The 25,400-nt window shown below is 41.0% G+C and overlaps 1 protein-coding gene across 1 annotated transcript; it reads left to right on the top strand.

Moving 5' to 3' along the window:
- The first annotated feature begins 739 nt into the window (after nt 1-739).
- Nucleotides 740-24,836, top strand: eeig1b (estrogen-induced osteoclastogenesis regulator 1b). The gene is made up of 12 exons (XM_085278846.1): nt 740-941; nt 1,218-1,474; nt 14,283-14,403; nt 14,699-14,728; nt 16,264-16,380; nt 16,465-16,511; nt 16,589-16,749; nt 16,860-16,961; nt 17,221-17,434; nt 17,980-18,098; nt 19,423-19,492; nt 19,570-24,836. The coding sequence occupies exons 2-12, from the start codon at nt 1,302-1,304 to the stop codon at nt 19,613-19,615; spliced, it is 1,200 nt and encodes a 399-aa protein (XP_085134972.1). The 5' UTR covers nt 740-941; nt 1,218-1,301; the 3' UTR covers nt 19,616-24,836.
- The last annotated feature ends 564 nt before the right edge of the window (nt 24,837-25,400 follow it).

The following is a 25,400-nucleotide window of genomic DNA, read 5'->3' as shown; positions in this document are numbered from 1 at the left end:
GGTCAACGACTTGTTAAGTCTGATAAAGGTTTAAATCTTTATATGTCTAAATGTACTTTTCTAAATCAAACCTAGCTGTTTATTAAAAATACAAACACATTTTCCTTTAAATATAACACTTATGACAAATACAAAAAAATGGGAGTTGGGCTGTGAACCAGTTGCATGTGACACCCCTAACAATGCAAGCTTTGTCCCTGATGTAATTTAAACAGGTGAGTTTTCAATAAATTCACCCCTCTACAGATGTTATGATCATAAGTTCCTACAGACTGAGATAGTTTGTGTATCAGGCTGTAAAAATGTTTATTCCTACTGTAATGCGAGACATATTAACCTTTGAGTCTACGGAGGAGCAACTCACTCACTCAAGTAGGACATTAGAGGAACTGCAGGGTGGGTTTTTTTTTTTTGGTGTTTTACATGTTTATAGAGTCAGGTCTGTCCACAGTTAAAGCGATTAGATCTAACAGAATTTTCAGACGGTTTGATTTAGGATTTATTCTTTTATTTAGGATTAGAGATCTTTTGGAAATTTCTTTCTATAATTTTGAGGAAAAAATCTGAATTCCGACTGTGCTTTTATACTATATTTTTTCTATTTTTCTAAACATTCAAAATAAATAAGTAAAATTCAAAAGAGCCCCCATTCCCTTCCAGTGGTCTTCCTCTTCATGTTTGTTTTTAATGCAGTTCTTGGCCCCTCCTCCTCTTCACATGCGCCTCTGCCCAGACTTTGCGGACGGTCCCTGACTTCCCAGTGAGGCGTTCAGGGAGCCGCTCAGACTCACCGCCTGTCGAAGTGTGAGCAGCAGGAGGGGAAAGTTGGTGTGTTGGAAGAAACCACCCAGACCCCAGTCCTCTGCAGCGGTGTCCAGCTGTGCTGTTGTGGGCTTTTTATTTTTTTAACCATGCACGTGGAGCAGCTGATCGTCGGAGCGGTAAGCTTGTGTGTGTGCGGAGTGGTGTGGGTGTTTGCGTGGCAGCTTTTTTCACCGCGAGAGTCTGATAATGTTAAGAGAGGCACAAAAATAAAAAGTCCACACATCTGAAAGTGTTTAAAATCACATAGTCGTCAGTTAGGAGTGCGTTAAATTGTATTTAAGGGATATTTTTGTGTTGTGGAGAAGGAAAAAAAAATCATTAAACTTGATATTTCCAGTTCTAAAAACCTGTAAATGAAAGCGAGAGACTTTCTTCTTCTCTTTCTGTTTCAGAAATGATTAACCTAAAAGCAAAGAAGGTTGTTCCTCCTCCTCTTTAAAGCCCGAGTGTTTGTTGTTGTTCATTCATCTTCAACCATGAGCACCCTCCAGCAGCTGGGCACCATGGCCTTCCTCATGAAGAAGAAGAAGTTCAAGTTTCAGGTGCACTTCACTCTGGAGGAGCTGACAGCGGTGCCTTTTGTGAACGGAGTGCTTTTCTGTAAGATCCGCCTGGTTGATGGTGGGGACTTTGCCATCTTATCGTCCAGGTATGTAGGACACCTTCCTCGTTGTAAACCACTGAAAGCTGCACTGCATGAACTGACTGCTGTAAATGTAATCCCTCTTCGAGTCTGTCTCCGCTCTGCCTCTGTTTCTGCCGGGTTTTCCACCTCAGATGAGCCTTAACAGACCTTAAACTGGCAGCCATGTGTTACTTCACCCTTGGCTGTGCTTGGAAAGTCTCCCAACTCCACCTTTCACTACACTCACACTGGGATTTACCCAGAAGTAACACACCCTTTGGTCCTTTTGGCTCATCTCTGGGGTGGTGCAGTGGTGTGTTGTTAGTTTGCTGAAGGGCTCCTGGGCAAAGGGGACTGAGGAGCGATAACGTCAGAGGCTGGAAAATGATGCCAGTGTAGTGGATTCCTATAACGGCCACTTCAGGTTCCAAAAATGAGTCACTCCCCCATAGACTATATATTTAAACGATGGCTGTAAATAAATTCTCCTCCCGCACATTTGTTATTAAGTTGGAAATCTTTACTTTTTTTAAATTTCTGCCCCCAACATCTGTCACAGCAGATGGTTGGTTCTGCCGGAGGTTTCTTCCTGTTAAATAGGATTTTTTCCTTCCCACTGTCAATATGTGCTTTGTCATAGGGAGTTGTTTGATTATTGGGGTTTTCTCTGTATTATTGTAGGTAGGGTCTTTACCTTACAGTATAAAGCATCTTGTGGTGGCTGTTGTTGTGATTTGGCACGATATAAATCAAACTGAATTGAATTGCTGTAAATTTGGACCTTTTAACATGGGAGTGTATGGGGACTGATTAACCGCTGGAGCCAGCCTCAGGTGGGCATTAGAGGAGTTGGAGTTTGTGGGTCTTCCAGGTTTACATCAGTTTTGAGCAGCTGAGGTTGCTATTGAAAGATTTGAGATAGTTGAGTAGAACATTTCACCTCATGTTTACATATAAAAGGTGAGACTGTATAGTGAACAGGTGATAGCAGAAAAGCTTGTCTGTCCAACAGCCTGGCGACCTGAAATGATCCAAACTGGTTTGGTCAGGAATTAAATCCGCCAAAAACTCTCCATCAAACCACACCCCTTCTTTATTATTCTGCTTCTCTGTGTGGGTTAAACAAATGAAATAAAACACTGTAGTGGATACACAATGGGTTGTATCCAAGATGCAGCCTCTGGGGCTGAAAAAGTGAGACAGTCTCTGTAGACTCCTGTGTTACAGTGTCCAGCAGAAATAAACATGATATAAAAAACTGATTTGGCCTCTGTGGATAATTTCCCCCTTCATAAAAACTCTATGAGGGTGAATCATTTTCTAACTCTTCTGATTGGATACTGAAAGTGGAAAAAAAAGATTAGAGGTCAGGGGCAGTAAACGAACAGGTTTAATCCAGTCTTGATTTATAGCAGAGCTGGAAAAGACAGAAGAAAACAGTGACATGCTAAAAATACGCCGAGTTGAGGGGGAGATGGACAGAATGACATAAAGAAACACAGAGGAAAGACTTTAACACTGAGACTTTGAACCTTTGACCTGGAAACAGAGAGTGAGCATCAAGAGGTTCAGACAGATATCTGGGCCAGGTGGATAAAAACCCTTTAAAGTGATCTGTAAAATCTGCAGGCCAGTGCTGCAGTGAACTGAGAGAACGCCGAGTCAGCATGTTTACTGCATGCAAATAACTGTTACTCTGAGTTCCAGGTATTCATGTATGACAGTTACCTAACTTCCCTGTGAATGTAAATGGGTGGTGCATTAAGACTGCAAGACAAACAACAGAGCAACAGGGCAGAAATGTTATTGTACAAATATATTCATACAAATATTTGGATTGGAGGCTTTTATTTTAAAGCACTGTTTGACTGTAGTTTCAAAAGTCAGACTTTCCTTTTGAATCCCTGATTGTATGTATGGGCAAAAAACCAATTTATTCTGAACTTACAGAATGAAATAATCAGAACCTGCAATGAAGCGTGCACTAGTGTTAGTTTTTTTGAGGTTTTCATAGCACATCTTCCCGCTGTAGCCCTTATCAAACCACTATCAGGACCCAGCCTATGAGGTGACGGAAAACATGTCAGATAAACAATAATAATCTGACATATTCTGTTCCTGCTGCCAAAAGCCCAAAGAAGGAGGGCTTGTTTATCCTACCACATATAAATGTCATGCATATATACTGTGCATCAGTAACACATTAATGTAGGTCAGTAAAATCAAAACACTGCAAACAGTAAACAAAGGAGCATACGTGGCCTAAGTATGTAGCATTATTAACATGGATATCTTATCTTTGGGTTAATTTAAGCATGTCAATAGACTGCATTGGTCTGGCCCTTGATGTGTATCCTGCAAACATGGCAGAATCAGCGATGTTATCACTGACGTCAAAACTGGTCATAATGTGATGGCAAAAGCTGCACGGCTGCTGCCGGTGTTTCCATGCAGAATAGAGGTCAAGAAATGAATGTCAATCAATCCTTTCAACAGCCAAAACAAATGGAAATGTCTTTGTTCTTGAAATCAAATTCACTGGCATCCACAAGCTTGTATTGCCGGACTTTTACGCTACTTACTTATACCAGCGTGTAAGCTTTGAATCATTGTGTTTTTCATGGGAAACTTACTTATCTGGCCTTTCACAGCCATCACCTCTCAGCCTTCGTCAGTGACATAAACACCATGATGCCCCCGGGGTCAGTGTCATTATCGGCAAGCTCAGGAGGAAAGGTCAGAGTCTCCAGAGAAAGAGGTCAAGAGTTTCTTACTCTTCACTCAGTGGTGGAGAGTGTTTTGTTTGTTTCATTTCATTCCAATTGTTAAAAGGACAGCACAACAACATTCCTGTACATAATTTTGCATTTGACTAGACTAGGAGAGAGATCTTATTAACTGCTTGACCAATTTAGAGTAATAGAGTGACTCGGTCCTGTCCTGGTGAGATGAGGTAGACACCGGACAGGACAGTAAAGCCATTAAATGTACACCTAACACCTGCCCACTAAAAGAAAATGGTGAAGAAAATGACTGCTCTTGGAGTCCTGCCACGGGATTCTTGCATGCATTTTCACCTTAAAGTTTTTTCATGATAACCTTTAGGTGTAACAAATATGTAAAAATTGCATATAAAAAGTAGTAGACGTGGATCTGAGCCTAACCCTGAGCAGGTGAAGGCCAACCTGGTGCGTGCGAGGAGCTCAAGGAAGCCTCCCACATTCATTTCCAAAGAATAGGCTGAGTAATATCAACCACCGTCCAACAATCACATAATCCACTCATCATGAATCAGAGTAGCCATGAATGGGCCATTTTATCGCACATTTGTACATGTGTGGAGCGTATTTGTATTTTGGCATTATATCAAGTTCATTGCTCACCAAGTAAATACCTGTGGAGGTGTACTTGAAGGAGGGAGAGCATCAGTCCAGTCCGATCCGTGCTTTTGTCCTTTTGTGAGGCATGTTTTTGCTCGCATAACTTTTCTTTCTTTCTGTGTTTGCTGGTTTTTGAATGCATCCTCTCTCACAGAGGTGTGCCTCTGTGCTCAGAAGCTAAAAATCCTACACTGTTATTGATTCTTTGAACTCCTTACCAATTATACAGGGACGTCTTGTACTTGAAGGCCATTAGGGATGCACTGTGCGTGATTATCAGTTACTCTTTGTTCTTTGTTCTTTGACTGGAAATTAAACGGTTATCTGTTTGTGCTGTTTATCAGCTGCCAAGAACCAAGTCAAGCTCACATTTAAAGAAATTCCTCTCTTGTACTTTAAACAATGGAAAACAGGCGTCACCCGAGACTTCAGCCAGTGTTGCACAATCGACAAACAACTGATTTATTGAAGACCTCCAGCTCCACAGCACAGCAAGTGGCTGATTTTATCAGCAGGGTCCTTCAGTGTTGTTCAGGCATTCCTCTGTAGCCTACAAGGTTAATACTCCAACACCGAGACATACCTTTATATTCACAGATTTGTTTTTCCTACAATCTGCAAAGGCACCAAATCTTTTGGCACTTTCAGCTTCACTGAGATAAAACAGCCATGCTGTCTACTGCTGATAAGAGAGTGAATTTACCTCTTTATCTTTTTGAGGCCTGTTATGCACCTGACCACATATTCATTTTTTTTACACTGCAGCAGGCTCCAAATATCTCCACACCATTGACCTGGAGTGGTACTCCCAATACACTGTATTTCATTTAAAATGCCCTAAAGTATCTTTAAGATTTGCTGCTATGTGAATAGACCTAAATTGAATTGAACTGAATTGAATTGTTGCCTAAAAGCTGGTAGGCACTTCCTTAGCATGAAAGCCAAAAGCATGGTAAATGCTTAAAAAAAGGATAGCTATACCTAGAAGCACCATGAAAGCTCGTAAATATAACCACAGACTGTATATAAGAACAGCATTTGCTGATTTGTGGACTTAAGGTTTGAAGTTTCTGTGACATCCATAGAGATGAAATAGGATGTTTACTGTAGTTATTAGCTATTAGCAGGTAATGCTACTTTGGTTCAGCAAGCTGCATGTGTAAACTTTCCATAAAGTTTCTGTCACCCGAGCACAGATTTATCAAAGGGGAAGATTATCTATAGAGGCTAAACTATTTTATTTTATATCAGGATGCAAACATGCTGATTTCTGCTGTAAATTTGGACATTTAAACTTTGGAGTCTATGTGGACTGACTCACTTTTGGAGTAAGCCTCCAGTGGACATTAGAGGAACTGCAGATTTTGCCACTTCTGTGTTGGCTGCCTTTTGTTATAACTATTTTATCATGTCTCGTTTGCTTTATCTATACAAACAGATAAATGTAAAGTGAGGTGTTTCATGTTGGATTCATCTATTGACAGGATTAGTTCCAGGTCTTTTCAGGTCACTTGGCAAAAAGTTCCCACTCCCTTTCAACATGTAAATTAATCAGAACGTTTTTTTAAAAATGTATTTTGTATAGTATTTTTCTCTCTCTTATTTTCATTTCTAAATGTACCTGTATATTGTTCACATGTTGAAATAAAAATGACCAAAAAATTACCAAAAAGTCATGACTGTTGAACAGACAAACTTTCTTCTGTTTCCAGTCTTTAGCTAAGCTGAGTGCTTGCTGGTTAGAGCCTTTCCTTTTGCATATAAACATGAGGATAAATGGTTTATCTAGAAAAGTGACCAAGTGGAAGTTCTTGTGTCGTTGGTTGTCTTGGAATGGGATTACAGTACGATCAACCCAAGTAAAGAAGACCAAAATGCTGACAAAACAGAGAAGGACTAGCAGAAAGGTAAACAAGAAAACGCTTCTCTTAAACACATGAAAACATATCAGCTTCTTTAAGGCTCAGTTTGATATGAATTTAATTAATTAATAAATCTTGAATTTATTGTCCCACAGCTACTTTTTAGCCTGTGGTCTCCAGCATACAGTGCTGTGAGGAAACCTCAGGAGGCAGGGTTTCTAGTAGAAGTACTCCTTAAAAAAGGGAAGTGTGAGCTGTCTGGTCTGCTGTCTGGCTTCACTAGAAATAGTCGTTTTTCTGTTTGAATGCTCAGCGTCAGGTGTGCTTCAAACTGCTGGAATACAACAAACTTTAAAGTTCCTACAAATACGGCTGGAATTGGGAAGTTTATTTAAATAGAGACATACACGGAAACATGCAACGGTAAAAAAAAAAAAAGTACTGGAAAAAGGAATTTAGCATTCTGGGGCCAAGCTTAGTCATTTATCATGACTGCTGTTCGTAGATGATATATGCGTTGTGTGCTGTAAAACAGGTACCTTTTATAATTAACATGGTTTTTAAAGGATGTGGTTAACAAACCTCTGCCTTTAGATTGTTTCTTCAGTTCCTCTTTTCTGTTTTAAGATCTGGAAGTCTCTTTAGATTCTCAGAAAACCCAGAGTACTCCCTGCATCACTGCACTGATACCATAAGATGTATAATCAGGCTGTGCCAATCTCGCACTTGTGCACGGCCTGTTAAACAGTGAAAATGTATGAAATACTGCGGGCCTGGATGAGGCTTTGTTTAATGTTTTATAGAGCACTGTAAATACACTCATGTGTTGGTTTATTACTTTCAGAGCAGAAATATGGCTGAAACCATGCATCAAGTTCATCACATGGGATTTTTCTTTAAAATTATTATTCCTGTAAGTGTTCTCAGAATATTCCTGGTTGACTGTCTGTTGGTTGGTTTGTTTGGAGATAATGATAGCTGTTATGGAGAAAAGCTTCTAGTTTGATTACTAGAAAAGGTGGGACATAGACTACTGTCTACATCCCACCTTAGGACACACCTGCATTGTTCCCTTGATCTGCTGACATTGGCTTCCAAGAGGGTCCTGTCTTACAAACCCATATTATGAGGCTAGAGAGGTCGTGCTGGTATTTGGAAGGATATAGTTTAATAGCCAAGAAACATCTAGACTTTTTGTTTGGTTTTTGCACTTCCCTTTCAGGATGATGATGATGGAAACCTGCACGTGGAAAAAATACGTTGATAACTCGCTAATTTCCAGCTCCATATTCTTGTGATGGAATGTGTCAGAGTAGCTATGCATGATTCACAATTCATAACAAGACTATGTTTGTTCTTAGGCTGACGCTCAGTTCATCTGCTGTCTAAAATCTGCTCTCTAGCTCCTCCCTCTTTAAGACAATTTTTATCCATCCATCCATCTTTTCAGCTACTTGACCATTTCCTGCCAGTTATCTGAATTCGGGTCACAGGTATAGCAGCCTAAGCAGAGCCAAACAGCAGCCCAAACTTCACTCTGGCTACCTCCTCCAGCTAATTTAGAGGAAGACCAAGTTGTTTCCAAGCCAGACAAATATAATCTCTGCAGTGAGTCCTGGGACTGCCCCAAGGCCTCCTCCTCAAAACACATCCGCATCACCTCAACTGGCTTCTTTCAATGTGGAGAAGCAGTGGCTTTGCTCTGAAGCCCTTTCTAATGACTAAACTCTTCACTCTGTCTCCAAGTGAGAGTCCTACCACACTTTGTGTATACAAGAGTTTCTTGTATCTTGTGTCATTCCTTAAGTCAGTACCCAGAACTCGTATGCATGGGTAAGGGTAGGAATGTTGATTGACCGATAAAGCTGCAGCTTTGCTTTTATACTGAGCTCTCTCTTCACCACAACAGCCCCTATCCATCATCAAGTTCACACTCTACTCTCCTGTTACTGTGAAAAAGACCTCAACGTACCCTCTCACTGTGACATCATACATGACCAACGGACTAAAACTGAGGTTTTGGCTCACAGGGATTACTTTTACGTACACTGAACTCACAATTAAAAACTTCATTAACGTGAAAATAGATAGTATGCTGAAGCAGTGTCACAATAGTTTGAATCCACTGACTGGTTAGCGGCCTGTTTGTGGTAGTGGTACTCTGGCCTCCCACAGTCCAAACACATGCTTGTAAGGTTAACTGGTGGTTCTGAATGTTTCTCTCTCTGTGTTAGTCTTTTGATGGATTAGTCACCTGCTGAAGTCTACCCTGCCTCTTAAACTATACCAGCTGGGATTACTGAATAGGATGGATGGATGACATGAACATCCACCAGTGGAACAGCATATGTGTGACAGAAAAAAAGGGAAGGGAGACCCATCCATTGTTTACCTCAGTGCTGGGATGGGCTCCACAGGTTAATACCGGCTCACTTTGTTACTCTACCCTTTTTGTTGTGCTTTACATTCCCTAACACAAAGTTGAGGTACAGACTTGCACATTTGGGAGCAGCTCAATATATCACCGCCTGAGTCTATCCCACCTTAAAGCTGCCACCACCCTCGACATACATCTGCTAACCACAGCCTGCTGTTATATAACAACTTATACATCACACTCTGCCAGGTCATGCAAACACACTCCCAAACACACACATACACAACCTGTCACGCTGTCTTTAAATGATTAAAAAAAAGTTATGGCAGGGCAGAAGGTCAGGGTTTGTGTGTGTGTGTGTGTGTGTGTGTGTGTGTGTGTGTGTGTTTGTTGCGCTCATTTGTAACTCAGCCTCATTCCTCAGATTCTTTCTCCAGAAAACAACGACAGAGAGTAATCAGGGAGAGCTGGTTAAGTAAAGGTTTTGAACCCAAACACAGTTGTAGCAGCACTTCCTGCAGTTTGTAACCAAACAAGCTGCAGTGGAGACAAGGCCTTTCCAGGCTATCTGTAATGCCTCATTTGCCTCATTGTACACAGAAACTGTCTCATAGTAAAAACCACACAAAGAAATGATTTACATGCAGCACAACAGTTAGAGTAAAATCTAGATTTATATACTTATCCATGTGTATTTCACCACTGACATCAAATCTTTTTTTTTTTGAGGTAGACCTAGTGAACACACATAGAAACTCAAAACAATGTCACAAATTTGATGTCAAAAATCAAGAAAAACAAAATGATATGCAATTAATCCTACTCATGGCCTCTCATTCAGACATGACAAATGCACTGAAGATGTGAGAGAGATTTTAGTGTATTTTTGTATTTTCACTTGAACCATAAATACTTTATTTGTTTTTATATGATAAGTGTCAGAGCAGATTTGTCCTTAAATGTGTCAATGACTCTGTAATCATGAATTTTGTGCAGGGTGTGGAGAGTGGCCTGGTCCCCGAAGAATCTCTTAACGGACCGTCTTTCCTTTTAAACATGGCTAAAACTTAGACATGTTGACTGATTGCTTCCAGTCTCTGTGTGATTTAAGATGACTTTAAAGCATCAAAAGGACTGCAGCGCAATTTTGTTTTGAATTCAGATGCTGCATGGATGCAGATATAATGCACTGAAATGTGTCATTCTAAGTGTTTGTATTTTCTGAACTTACTTAGATTTTGTTGCTCCACTCTCCATAGTTGTGACAAAGTGACCATGTGACCTGTGCTTGTATCTACCTGTCGTACAAAGGTGCATTTGTGAGGGCGGACGGGCTGTAAGAATAGAAGCTGCAGAACCAGTCTGACCGTTTCCTGCCTCCGTCAGGCAGCCGGCCGCCTCCGAGAGTTTCATGAGTTGCACATTTCAGGTCACCCTTCAGATAAGTGAAGTAGGAAAAGTTCCAGCGATAAAGCTAACGTGGGAAAAGAATGCCTCAGATACTGAGTCATGTACTTATCATGGATTGCATTAAAGCAAACAAAAAAGTAAAAGTTATGTAACACAGTGTGTGTTTCTCTCTGGGGCTGTTACTCAGAATTATTAGCAAGAAAATAGAGGACAGAAACGGCATAAAATACCAAAGAAATTAGTAATGACATGTCCCAGCATGCAGTGTTATCTGTTTTTCATTTCCTGTTTGTCTAAAGTTGGAGTGACGTTTTAAACAGTTTAGCTTTTGTATCACACGTAGTCGATGTATAGGGATTTTTAAACCTCAGCAGGCCTTAATAATAGATAAAATGCTACTGTGCGTCTCTTAGCTACATTTTTTTCATGTATAAAACTCTTATCATTACCAATATCTGAACAATAACACAACTTAAAAAGATAAGACTGTTTCCAGCTCCCTCTGTTAGCGCTAAAGGCCAACAAACTGATTCTAAGACTTAAAAATCTAAAGGGTACAAGGATTTTGATGCAAGTCAGTGCAGTTAGATTATTTTTTGAACCAAACAATCAAGATGTGATTGAAGTGCAAACCTTTATTTCTAAGGGTTCAACACAAGTATTAACTGACAGAGGATCAAAATTAGTGTGGAACCCATGCATGTCATGAAATGCTGTGTTTCCTCACCAGATGCTCTGCCAGGCCTTTATTGTGGCCACCTTCCGTTGCTGCTTGTTTGTGTCTCTCTGTAGTTTTGCATATAATAACTGAAAACTGCTCTGTTAGACTGAGATCAGGCGACTGGCTTGTTCCTTGTCTGTGCATTGAGAATCTCTAGAGTTGCTTTTGCAGTTTGTGTGTTTGTTAGCAGTCTAGCCTGCACAGTTTTCATGATATGATTTTCCAATTTTGTGTGATGGTAGATACCAATAACAGCTCAAAAACTGGGTCAAGGTCACATCAAATATGTCAATAAATCAGTAAAAACTCAACATGAGTACTTTGGTTGGCTTGACACGGACTTTCATTGTTAGCGCCCAAGGTCAAAGATGACCATAAAAAACAATTTCACTAGCTGGGCCCACGTCCTCATTTTAGGTTTGACAGTGTTTTAGTAGGTAAAGGTGAATGCTTGGACATGAATAGAGCTGTGGTTTGGGGAAGGCCTCGAAGGGGACTGGCGACGGCTCCCGGGCCTGACAGATCCTCATGTACTAAATAGGAGTGAAGAAGTTAAAGAATTGAGAACAAGGAGGGAGGGAGGGCGGGGCACATAAACGAGAATGAACAGTTTGCGGAACTGGGGGAACCTATATAGATGACACCAATGAGCGCGTTTGGAGGCGTGGTCCCGCTCCTGAAATTCCGATACATAATCTCCAATTCAGTTATAGCACTTGCCTTTCGGGTGTACCTATGCTCTTGTTTGCACTGTGAAGCTCTATGTGGAGAGTTTTGCAGAGTCTTAGTATTAATTCATCCTGCTGCTTCATCAGTAAAACCAGTGACATGGGTCCACTGGCATAACGCTCCCTCCACCATGTTTGACAGATGATGTGGTGTACTTCAGATCATAATCGTGTTTTTCTCCTTTTCCAAACTTTTCAAGTTAATCTTGGTTTCATCAATATAATAAAATAAAAATATATATTTTCCAGATCCATTATGACTCGTTTAGATTTTTTCCACCAGAGTCTGATCTGATTGTCCTGTTCTTGAGTGTAACCAGTGGTTTGCACCTTCTGGTAAACCTTGTGCATTTCCATACTAACCAGGCTAGCTAGCTGATAACTCCACCCCCTCCAAATATGGCCACTTCTGTATTGTGGCTAAAAGGTTACATTTGTGGTGGCTATGTCCATCTTGGAAACAACTCAGAGAGCTGCAATTCAGATATGTTAGAGATGTGTGTTGGTGTACATAAAATGTAGGGAAGGATCGGCTGGAGCTGCATGGTTTGCATGTTCCAAAGGGCAAAATTACAGGACTATCTGTTCTCAGCAGTGCAGCCGGCTGAGTCTGCATATGTGTATGTTGTGTAAGTGGACAAATCATGCGGCGTTTCCTTTGACATGAGCGATGCAGGGAGAGATAACAGCAGAATTTAACTTTCAGGTTGAGACAAGCCCGGCATGCAGACGGATGGACTGCGTGCAGAAAAGTGAGCTCAATTCATTGACTGCTTTAGTGTTAGTTTACACTGCTGCAGATTCTTCCTCTTTGTAGGTTGACAGCGTGTCTGCACAGGAGGGGCAGTGTGGGCAGCTGTGGCTTCACTTCACAGGTGCAAAGCTAAACTACTGTAGTTAAACACAAAAAATAGAGGTGGGCTTTGTTTTTGTAGACTCTCAGACATGCAGCTGCAGGAAAAGTGCATTTCTGTCCCAGCAGGTTCATTCTACAATAATGTGTCCCCTTAGGCCTAATTTTTGGAAACCATGTAAAGGTCTCCAAGCTGTAAAATGTACATATTTGCACTGTTAATTAACCAGATCAATGGTGGCCCTTCCAGGTTATCCATGTGAGAATCATATCACTAAACCCTATGTCATGCACTCACCAAACCCTGCAGCACAGATATCGAAGACTGTCTTTTCTTACAGGATTTCTTTGTGTTGCATCAGAGTTTGTACAGTTTGTCCAACCCTGTTTTCGCCCCTTTGCTTTGGCTTATATTTTAAGTTATTTACGACACCTATAGTGCTGTTCGACTGGAAAGCGTGAGGGCAAGAAATAAAAACAATATGCAGATAAACACCAAATCTGTTTCCAATCAGAGCAAGTGGAAACCCCCTCAGCAGAGTCTGACGTGCCACGTCCCGGGATGAGATCATCTGGGCCATCAGCTGCTCGGTCTCGAGGACGTTCTCTAGAAAAACAGCCAGAGAAAACAGTCCGTGTCGTCCTATTGATCCTGAAGATAATAACACTTCTAATATAAACACATTTGCTCTTTCACATGCTCAGCCTCCAGCATATTTCCCCAGCTGTTACAATACCCACAGTTCACTTTGTGCTAATGGGCCAATAAATCCGCTGCAGCCTTGTTTGTTTTCCCCTGCATGATGAAGGCTGGGGTTACATTATTCTGTCGGACAAACCGAATAATGCTGGAATGCTTTTTAATCAGAGTAAAGCATCACATCAGTTAAACCTCTGGGATATCGATTTGGAGGGTGGAATGGTTTTACATGTGGGGGCCACTGATGCTTTTTCCCTCCTCATCTTTTCTGGCTGTTTTTCACTCGTTTTGCATTCAGTGAGCATCAGTGTCACTGCTGGTAGCACGAGGCGATACCTGGACTCTACAGAGGTTTCACAGGTAGTCCAGCTCCTCCAGGAAGGCACAGCAATACATGCCACTGCCACAGGTTTGCTGTGTTTCCCACAGTCTCTAACACTTTGATTTTATCTATCTATTCAAATGAAGGTCTCCAAAGATAAAATCATAAAGATGATAATATTTGAGCTGCTTTTTAATAGATGTGTGGTAAAGCGAGGACCCAAAAACAGGGCTGGCTGATACATGGGCCATAAACAAAGTCCAAGCAGGTGAAGTGAAGCACAACTATGTGTATATTAAGAAGTCCGATTAAAGCCTTAATTCTCTGCAGTTTGGCTTGTAGGGGGGGGGGGGGGTGAATTGAGGTAAAGGTGCAAACATTTATAGTATAAATTCCAGGATTTACTCTTTACTCCTGTTTACACTGTAAACTGTGTGACAGTCTAACTACAGCAGGTACATCTGTGTGTGTGTTTGCAGGGAGGAGGTGCAGCAGAACTCCGTCCGATGGAGGAAGAAGTTCTCCTTTGTGTGCAAGATGAGCGCCAATCCGATCAGTGGAGTGTTGGACCCCTGCATCTGCAGAGTGTCTGTACGCAAGGTAAACTACAACTCCCATGCTCTTCTGGGACATAGAGTGCCTGATTACCTCAACACAAGGCCAAACAATTGTTTTTAGATTATTGCAGAAAATTAGCTCTGTGGGAACATTTAGCTGACGCTAAATTTTTTAATGAACTGCTTCATCAAGCTTTTCAGGCGAGCAGTATCCTCCTTAATTCAAAGGTGACGCCTGCACCTGTCCCACTTTCAGCTCCATACTGGAACCATGTGACGCGTTATGAGTGGTCAGCAGGGTGAATCACCAGTGTTTCTGTGTTTCTGTGTCTCTACAGGAGCTCAAAGGAGGAAAGGCCTTCTCAAAGGTGAGTTTATAACCTGTTTATGTCCTAAAACTGTTGGATGAACTGTTGGACTCATAAACGTTATAGTGCACAGATTTACAGTGCATTAAACACAGTAAAGTCTTCATCTCACAGAGACATGTGACGGGACAGTCATAGGGTGATGACTATAAGCAATAGCCAGTAAAACACTGTGTTTACTGTCTGCTCATGTAGGTTACAGTCAGCTGTTTGAGCTACAGCAGCTGCGATGAATGACGGGAATATTGTCACCTCACTGCAGAGCCATTTTATATCCGCATGTTGACTGCAGGGCTCCCTCTATGCTGAGTAATATGTGTGTTTATCTGTTTGGGGTCCTTTACTCCCTCTTTACATGGTTTAATGTTTCCCTGGGGTTGTTTTATGGCTCTTCGCCATTATTTCTTGCCTTTATTTGATTCTTTCGTGCAGTTTTGGTTTTGATTCAGTTACACTTTGAAGTGTTTTGGCAGCTTTGAGGTTATTTGGTGTTGTTTTGGATGGTTTTCTGTCTCCTTGAGGTGGTTTTATGCACATTTGAGGTTTTCTTGTACTTCTTTTGGGTTGTTTGGTGTCTCTTTGGGGTCATTGTTTGCCTCTTTGGTGGTTTAATGGTCTATTTGGGGTAGCTTGTGCGTCTATGTTTTGTGCCTCCTTAAGGTTCCTTTGTGTACCTTTGGGTTCATTTAGTGGCTCTGAAAGGTTTAGTGTTTCCTTTGGGTTGTTTTATGCCTCTTTCATTTTTGTTATGTACTTTTAAGTCTTTTAATTACTTTTTGGATGTTGTTGTGCATCTTTAGGGTTGTTTTGTGCATCTCTGTAGCTTCATGCACCTCTTAAACGACAAGCATTGGTTTTTATTTGATTACTGTTGGTTTGCATCCAGTTTTTTTGCACCTCATAGTTGTTTTACATATTTTTGTTTTGCTCTTCTTTGTAATTATTCAGTTCCTCCTTTACTGATTGAAACCTCTTTGTAGTTTTGGGCTTTTGTGCCTCTTTTTGTTTGTTTCCTGTGACAAACTGTGGGAAAGACAGACCAATCAGATAAAAGCATGCTTGTAGGCTGAGTGAAGGAACAACTATTTATTTGGTCTGGGACAAATATTGATGATATTTTCAGATTCAGTCCAAGCAGAAATTAGAATGTGCAGCAGCACTTTTGCTGTTTGTGTAAACTCACACACATGCAATCCACCACGAGCTGTGGCCCATCCAGTAGGAAGTAGAGCTGAGTGGGCAGAAAACAGTGAGTGAGGAGGTTAAAGGAGGTCATTGACTTGCACATTAAGTCACTCTCTCCTATTTTCCTTCATTGACTTCCTTACATGAGGGCATGGATTGTCAGCGGCAGACAAAAACAAATATTTTTAACCAAGTGGTAGAAGAAGAAGAAGTCCTGCTGCTTCAGATCTGTGAGGGGAACAAATTAAAAGCCCATGAGCCACACCTGATGGAGACCGTGGTCGTTACAACATGGCTTTTTCATTTTCTGTTGCTTTCTGACGTCTGTCTGTCTGTCTGTCTGTCTCCAGCTGGGTTTTGCTGATCTCAACATTTCCGAGTTTGCTGGTTCAGGCTCGACTGTCCGCTGCTGCATCCTGGAGGGCTATGACACCAAAAACACTCGGCAAGACAACTCTATTCTCAAGGCAGGAAAACACACACACACACACACACACTGACCTGATTAGTGCTCAGGTCTAGTAACGCATCTGTTTTTTTTTTTTTTATAGGTAACAATTGGGATGACCCTTCTGTCGGGGGATCCCTGCTTTAAAACGTGAGCTCCTTCAATTTGTCTGAGCAACACATGTAACAATTAAAGCTTTCTTTGTAACACATAAATTATATTTCCAGGCCTCCCAGTACGGCCAAATCCATTTCCATCGGGGATGAGGACCCCAACCTGCAGCTGGACTGTAAGGGGGAGAGCACTGACGCCACTTTGCAGCCACCAGGGGGCATCGTGGAGGGACCTCGGTCCTTCAAACCCCGACAGTCATCAGTGCGCAGCTCAGGTAAGTCGTTGGTGTAGATGTACCTTGATTAATGTAGCGTATTTTTAGGGATCCTAAGGATGTTTTCACGGTTCGAGGTGTTAATGCCGGAGCTATGTTTGTGTGTGCAGGGCTGCCCGAGGAGGGAGGGAGTGTCTCCAGTCCGGACGAAGTCTTTCAGATCGGTCATTTTCGCAGCTCCAGCTACGCCAGCCAGCACAGCAAGATATCAGGTCAGAGAGCTTTAACTTCCTCGTGCAAACGTGCAAAACATGAAGGAAATAAACACAAATAAACATCTGTTTCCATTCTATCCTTTCTATCTCATCCACCCTGTTCACTTTACTTATTTTTTTGTTCCTCTCCTCATCCCCTTCCTCTCATTTTTATTCCTTTCCGCTTCCCATTCCTTTCCTCTTTCTTCTCTTCCTATCAATCTTCCTTTCCTTTCCTTTCCTTTCCACTTCCTTTCCTTTCCTTTCCTTTCCTCAGGTTACAGCACCGGTCACTCTCGCTGCTCCAGCCTGAACGATCTCAGCCACCACAGGAACACCTCCTCCAGCAGCGGCACCTCCTGCGGGCTCGGCCACCCCTCTCAGCCGCTTCCCTCCACCCCCACTGAGCCGCACCGCCAAGCGACCCCCACCAAGCCAGAGAGACCTCCTCCTCCCTCTGCTGTGGCCATCTTGTCCAACAGATCCTCCAGGTAGATAGACTCACACACAGCTGCACCTCAGAGGAAACCCACCTGCCGCTGCATGTTCTCAGCCTCGCTGATGTCATGGCGAGGCATGTCAGGACTCCATGGCGTCGATAAAAGGCCGGAGATGGTTCTCAGGCATGTGTGAACCTACATGCCTGAGATTCTCTGGAAGAGTGTGAAGCATTTGGCTGGAATTCACACACGCCGATACATCTGCTACTCGGAGACCTGCCGTTTTCTGCTTCATCTTGCTTGCACACATTTGCATATATCAGTTAAAAGGTTAACAAGGAACCAACCAACTCCTAGCAGCCAAACCCTTTCCCCTCCCCACTGATTAAAAATATTAATATGTTGATTTTATTTTTTTATTAGTAAGATATCAGTAGATGATTCATGAAGGTGAAACGACAGGTGGGGCAGGTGTCACTACAGAAGAATTACAACCCACAGAGCTCCAGAATGAATTTGTCAGCGCTTCACTGTGAAGCTGTGTTTGTGTTTCAGACGTGACTTTTTCTCTGGTTTGTGTTCGGTCCAACAAACAGGAGGAAGAAGGAACCCGTGGAGAAGCAGCCCAGCTGTGTGGACGACACCCGCATCGATGCAGACGCTATCGTGGACACGATCGTAAAGAGCCAGGACTTTGACAGCAGCAACAACGAAGGTCGGCCAGAGTCCCGATTATCTGGACTTAGTTTCAGCCACAGGACAAATATCAAAGGCAGTATCAGCTTCTGGCTCTGAAACGTGTCAAACTTGCATTAAATCCTCCTGTTGGCCACCAGAGGGCGGCTCCTGCAGCAGCATAAAGATGTCAGATAGCACAGAACTCATCACTTTCCCGATGAAGTCCTGATGAGAATCAGGTTGAACTGGCTTCAATATGATGCTCATTTTATAATTTGATGTCCTCATGAACGTCCAGGAGGACAATTAATCTGTCTGCTGCAAAGCTCACAGGATGATTTTGGTTAAGAAGTGTCTGAGACTTTTACACTTTCCATTGTTACAGTGTACACCTGTAGTTGAGTCAGAGCAAAGTTGGGTTAACCTCTCATCGTACGAGAAACACCAAAGTTTGGAACTAGCTCAAGGCTTGCTCCTCCAAAGGGTTTGGAGGAGTTGGTTCACCTGCACAAGTGAGCCACGCTAAGGGTGGAAAAGACCCAGAGTTTGATTTAAACTGACTAAACAGCGCAGGTGTGAAAACAGACTTTATCCTCTTATAAAGAAAGTGGAAATAATTCCAGTTTTGAACCCAGTTTAACATAAACGGATGTTTTTTTGAAGACTAACGAGTGGCCAATCAGATTTAACTCAGAAATCAGTGTTGAGGGACCAGCAGCACGAGGACTGATGGCGGTGATGGTATGTGTGGGCTCAGTTTCACTTCACAACAAATAAATTCTTTGTGTATTGTGACCTCAGTCTTCTTGAGTACTCATTACTGGACGTTCCACACTCTAGGATATCGCCCCCTGGTGACTGTACACAGCTACGACATCTAAATACCCGTTCACATGAATCAAAACTTGTAAAAAAAACCGTTAAAAGTAGAAAAAAAGTAGAGTATTGTTTTGGAAAAAACCCTTTAACTTTAGTCATTGTGTCATTGTGGGCAAAGGTGTGGAAATATTTGCTGATACGGGGATGAGTTTTACTGTATTATCGTTTTGGAACTTTTTAAGCCTTGTTTTATTAAAATGAAGTTTCCACCTTCATTTTAATAAAAACATGCAAACTAAACCCAACAGATTGAGTAAAACTAAACTGAAACAAGAAAACTCACTCTGGAAACCAGGTTTGACTAAAAGGAATTTAAAAAAGCTCAAAATTTAAGTTATAACACGTCTGAGCTCCACACAGACACGATGGTCCCTGTAGCAAAATAATGGGCTACTGTATGTCCATCTTTTATATGCAGTCTGTGGTTTTGGGACAACATGTGAGCGTCACCGCAGTAACATCTCTGGGCTCATTTTTTTCAGACAGCAACTTGAGACTGTTTATCAGCAAAGACGGGACCACAGCCCTCAGCGGGACGCATCTCGCCAACAGGTATCATCTCACTCGCCGTATCTTTCTCTCGACGATCATCTTTCATAAAAACTCACCTGTTTCTGTTCTTTTCCCAGAGTAACTCCTGGCATCTTTGAGCCGGTGGTCATCGAGACTCACTGATACCCACGCTCCTCTCGCCTCATTGCCGTCTCTCTGACGTCCGATTGTCTCTGTGCGTGCAAACATGTGCACAAAACTTCATGTGTGATCACCGTGGTGCAGATGTTGAGCCTTCTAGTGTTTTTAATCAGGTGGCGGGACGGGTGTAACACACGGGTACAGTGTTTTCTCAGACAGTAGACTGATTTTAACCTGTTTTTAACCTCTAACAAAGGTCATCATTTCTAATTTTACTGGTTTTAAGCACTTTTAAAACTGCTCCAGCCTGCTTCTGTGTGTCGCGTTATGTTACAGCTCTTTTGGTTAGACTGTGCCCTCTGTTTTAAAGTAAAACTCTTCCTCGTGGAGTAGCCTGTCTTTTAGCGGCGGAAGCCTCTATTTTGCATTTTCTGCAGGAAGTGTTGATCAGGTTTAAATGTGATGTTGAAGAGCCTGATGAGTACCAGGGGGAAGCATGCACAGAAATCAGTAATTCATGCTCTCAAAGAAACTAGGTTAAGGGTCTAAATCTAGAATTTAACCTGTAAACCCAGCAGTCAAACTGTAACAAAACTGGCAGTGAGGCAGATATAAAATAACTAAAAGCAGATCCAGAAAACAGCTTCCAAATGTCGAACGTAAAACATGAAATGAAATCCAAGCAACCCCAAAGAGATTTGAAATAAAACATAAAGAGGAATAAAATGACCATACTAAGCAAAAATTCAAAAATTTATAACAACGCTAAAGGGTCTGAAACGGCTTTAATCAGCTGCACAGTTACATAAAACAGCCTGAGAGACACAAAGACGTATCCTGATTCCTACGTCAGGCTTGTGCTCAGAGGCGCGTTTTCTCATAATCCGTCCATGAGTGCAGTGCAGCAGCAAGGGAGACCTAACATATACGAGGCCATGGAAAATCTCAAAGTGAGCCACTTACATTCAGACAGAATTCACCTGTTAAATATTAATCAGTGATGCTGACATTTGAGAAAACCTGTTTATGTTTTCTTCACTAAGCTGGGAGCATCAATTACTAATTTGTGTGTTCAGGTTAGTTTTTATTTTTCCCTTCTGTGACTTCAGGACTTTTTCAGTTTTTCACTCTGTTGTTCGGCTTTTCTTCTTTTCGCTACACTGGGTGTGTTTCAGACGAGTCCCCGAGGACGTCTATAAAAGTTGCTGACTCTGTCACATAATCAGTCACTGAACACTGGTACCAGTGAGAAGCACACCCAGTCAACCTCTGACCAGGACTTCGTGCACACATTACTTGAACAACACCTTAGGAACCACTGCATTCTGGGAACTGTAGTGCGACACTGAAACAAGGGTGCTTCTGTCAGCTGGTTGGGACTTTAGAGTTTCTGAGAAAATACAGGACAGAAGATGTCAGACTGTGAAAGCTTCCCTTTAACCAGTGGACAGATTTATGGTTTAGTGTTAGGTTGCATTTTAGCCACATGCTAAATAGATATATTTTCAACTTTCAGATAAAGTGTCATACTTGCAAGGCCGTATTAGGGCTATTGGAGATGTGGAAAAAGTATGAGGCTGCGTGAGGTTTGTCAGGGGTAAAATTCAGAGGTAAAAAGTGACAAATGTATGAGACCAAACTGAAAAATTTACAGGACAAAAATGGCAAATTTGAGAAAGAAAAAGAAGGATAGATTAACAACAAACTGTCCAATTTACAAGAATTAATCTGGGAAATTTTGGAGAAAAAGCAGGCAAAAACTAGAGCAATCTTGTCAAATGTAATAGGATAAACGGGGAAAAAATTAACAAACTTCTGACAGATTTAAAGAGAAACACGAATGGTGATCTTTAGTCAAGGATACATTTTGCTTCATTTTTCAAGGTTAAGTTTGAAAAATTCACCAACAGCATCACATATTAATATAAAAGCAAATCGATCTACACGTTTGTTTTGATGGAAACGCTCCCCGAGCGCTTGTCCTGCAGGTTTTTCCTCTGAATTTTACACCCCTTACGTTTTTGTCCCTTCAGTGCTTTCAATACATCCCATTTCATTTCTGTGTGAGAAGAAATCAATGCTAACTTATCCCTGGATAGATTTGGTAGAGTAAATTTGAAGGAAGTCATGAACAACATGTAGGGGCAGTAAACAGGAGCTGAAGCATCACTTTCACCCCTGTTATGACGCTATCTCGTCAATATTTCTGCCTTTGGATTTGATGAGGACCCAAAAGTCCCAGAGAGACGCTCTTCGTTCAGGCTGAGCAAAAATCAGCCTGGAACTGAAACTAAAGCTTTTATCCTTTTATGTTATTTTAATGTTATTTGATCACTGTGTTTTTACTTATTTACACTGTTTTGCACATGTGAACTCTCCGAGGCGAATTAGAAACCACTAAAAGGAAACAGAGGTGGCACAGTTGTCCAAAACAACATGAAATCTTCTGTTTTTAAATATCTTATTTCATCTCTGTTGGCTTAATGCCCGCAGAGCCTTTGTTCATATGGCTGGCCATATGTAACCATCCATCCTCTGCACTTACTAAGTACTTATTAACTTTTTAAATTCCAATGATCTCATAAACCTGTCATAAATGTGAGGTTTTGTGGGGGCTTTACTTCCTTTCTCAGCCACATTTTATTTCCAACGTTGGCCTTTCTCTGATATTAAGTACACACAAATAGGCTGAATCCAGAATGTGTGCATTTTAAGGCAGGAGATCTATATTGAGGGCCTGCTCTGCTCCACTGCTCCACACTTTTAATGGTACTAGCCCCTCAGTTCATCCACTCTCTAAGAGAAATAGTTTAAGCACCTGTCTCTTTATAAGAACCCTCTTGTTATAAGCCAACTTTCCAATGACTGGTCAGCTTCTGGAAGCCTGCAGAGGAGCAAATCAGGGTTTCTGAGCTGTATTGTCTATTTCATGCAAAACTGACATCAGCACATCATGAGAGCAGAATGTTTTTTGCTCACAGGAACTACTCTTATCAGTGTTTACCTCATTTTTGTAAAATATGTAACGTTATAATATTATATATTTAACAGAAAGTAAGAAATAAACCCTTTTTAACAACAAGTGACATCACAACAAGCTAAGAAATTGACGTTAGCAGGCAAAATGACTATAAGCACAATATTAGCATTGCCTATTTTTGCATCCATCCATTTAGGTGCTCATTCACCTTTGGAACCACAATCAATGTCGTTTTACTTGCTCATAGCCTGCCATCGTTCTGGCTCCACACTGACAAACAAAGCAGTGTTTTTACCAAAAAGATTAACTTCAGTCAGAACTCTGCATTTTGTAGCTTTGGGCAGTTTAGGTTTTGTGCATGTGCTGCAACAAGGAAAATAAAACTCCTTTTTCCTCATTGCTTTTGCAAGGCTTGTGCAGACTTAGCGTGTTGAGCTAGCAGTGATACTGTGGGCTGGTGTTGGCTGTAGTGAGGTCAGTCCCACAGCTGCAGCAGCACAAAGCCTCTGTTGTGCGAGTACTGACAGTATACAATAGATCTTCACCCCCCCACGGGACTCATTTGTGCATTTGTGATTATGTTCATGCTGCAAGATGTGCATGCCGGCCATGCATCTCTGACTGATATGAAAGGATGTACTGTATAATAGACAGTTTTTTTAAGCTTCTGGTGCATCAAGTCATGCAAAAGTATAAGTAAGTTGTAAGCAAGTACTGGATACTTGGGACATCTAGAGTTTTGTTAGGTTCACTACTCCTCAAAAGTTTAGGATTGCTTAGAAAAGTCCTTCTTTGCTGAAAATAAAGTAGTTTTCTTTTTTTATTTAATATAACATTAAATTCATGTTAACTATTTTAAATAAAATGTGATTAATGAAACTGTTAATTATAAATCCTCTGATATTGTGTTAACCATTGGAAGTTTATCATATTAAAAAGCCTGCTAATCATTATATAAAGTCGTTAGGCTCTGTATGTTATCCACAGCTTTCATAATTTGTAGAATATGGAAGCTTGTTTCTGCCACTGAAAGAATAAGTTCTTTTCTCAGATGTTTGAGCTAGGAACTTAGATTTTTTTAGATAATAACCTGAAATGTTCACTTAATCTGGCAAAAACTGTTTTTGTTTTTGTGTTTATTTTCAATAATGGGACAGGCAGAGCTACAGGCAGACATTTTCATGCAGCCATGCGTACTACTCCCTCCACAGAACACAGTAACTGGCTGTCACCAGAAAAGAAAGAGGTTCACAACTGACAAAGTCCATAAGGTGTTCAGATTGCAGCTTCATTAGACGGTAACCATAACAGTCAGACTGGGTTCATTAATGAAGGGAGTAGTACACACTGTTGCATTAGGTAACAGTCTGTCATAGATACATGTATGTATGATACATTAATTTTTTGAAGCACTTTTCTAAGTGATCCCCAACTTTAACCTGTACTATTTAATAATTATGCACCTACCTTTATCGCCATATTTTCCATTAACAGTCCATGTTTGTCATTGTTGTGTGTATGTATGTATGAAATGTGTGATGTGGTAACCATATAGTCTATTTTCCTTTTATTTCCAGACCAGCAGGCTGGTCTGCAGCACAGATCTGTGTGTAAAAGCTTATATTTTATGGTAAGATGTGACTAAACAGTAATTATTTACAGTGCTGCCTGGAGTTACTGGGGAAAGTGTGCAGTAAAGGGATCTGTCTGCTACTGTGATTTCTTCTAGAAATACTTACTCTTTCTTTGTACTTGACCATATGTAACCTTGTGATCTTATTAAGCAATTTCTGCGTGTGGTGAAATGTTTTTTATTATTATTATTATCATTTCTGATGATTTGAAATGAAATTGTTGGGGCCAGGGTTATGTTGCAGTGGTAGCTGTGGTACTGATTTAACAAGATGGGGTTTGGTAAAGGGAATATATACTTCACAAAACATTTTCCACCATATTTTAAAATGTATTTATATTAAAGGTAAAATCACTAAATGTGTAGAAATATAATAAATGCATATAAAATATCTAATATAAGCATTAATGTTGGGTGAAAATAATTTTGTTGAATAAATTGGTGCATTTCTGGGTTTTTGAGAATAAAAAATCAGTTGTTGTTTTTTGTTTTCAAATGCTTTCTAACTCCGTGCACACATATTTTTACTCCTTGTGTTAAAATATTGGGAAATGTTCCAAGAATAACTACAATGTTAATAAATGTTAATAACTACATGTGAACGGAGGAGTTGTGATGAACATGAAAACCAAATAAACTGTCAAAGTCTGGATTTATCTTCTTTCTTTAACTGCCTCATCTCTTTGTTTGCACATGTCACATGATACTACACCTTAACACAAGTGTTATTATATACAGTCACGCCGGAAAAGTTTGTAAGTACATGCAATGAAAATATGGAGACAAACAAAAGTTGAAACGATGCCTTCAGGAGACGGTGGTATATTTGATCAAGAAGAGGGAAACCTGACTTTCTGATCATCATCAAAACTATTATCGTTTTAAGTGAAATTATTCTATAGAAAAGAATAACTACACCTCTGGTATCAGAAGTCACTTCTTCTTTAGTAGAAATTACTTTTTGGCGTTTTGCATGATTGTCCACCAGTCTCTGATGCTAACCTGCTAAAATCTTTCATCCACTTTTCAAAAAAAAAAAAAGGAAAAATTATCTTTACTTAGATCTGTGCTTTGAATAAGGCCTTATTATCCAGGGTGCCACAAACTCACCGTACATATCAACCCTGCAGCCGGGGAGCTGTGGACCTGATTGGAGCTGATTGGACCTTCTTGATTTGCACTTGGACTCTCTTTTCTCACCTACTGACCTCCTT

This window comes from Mchenga conophoros, linkage group LG7 (genome assembly GCF_057382185.1).
Source record: "Mchenga conophoros isolate Kocher_MC1m ecotype Shallow Benthic linkage group LG7, M_conophoros_male_GT1.1, whole genome shotgun sequence".
NCBI classification, from domain to species: domain Eukaryota; kingdom Metazoa; phylum Chordata; class Actinopteri; order Cichliformes; family Cichlidae; genus Mchenga; species Mchenga conophoros.
This window is presented reverse-complemented; position numbering and strand designations above follow the sequence as displayed.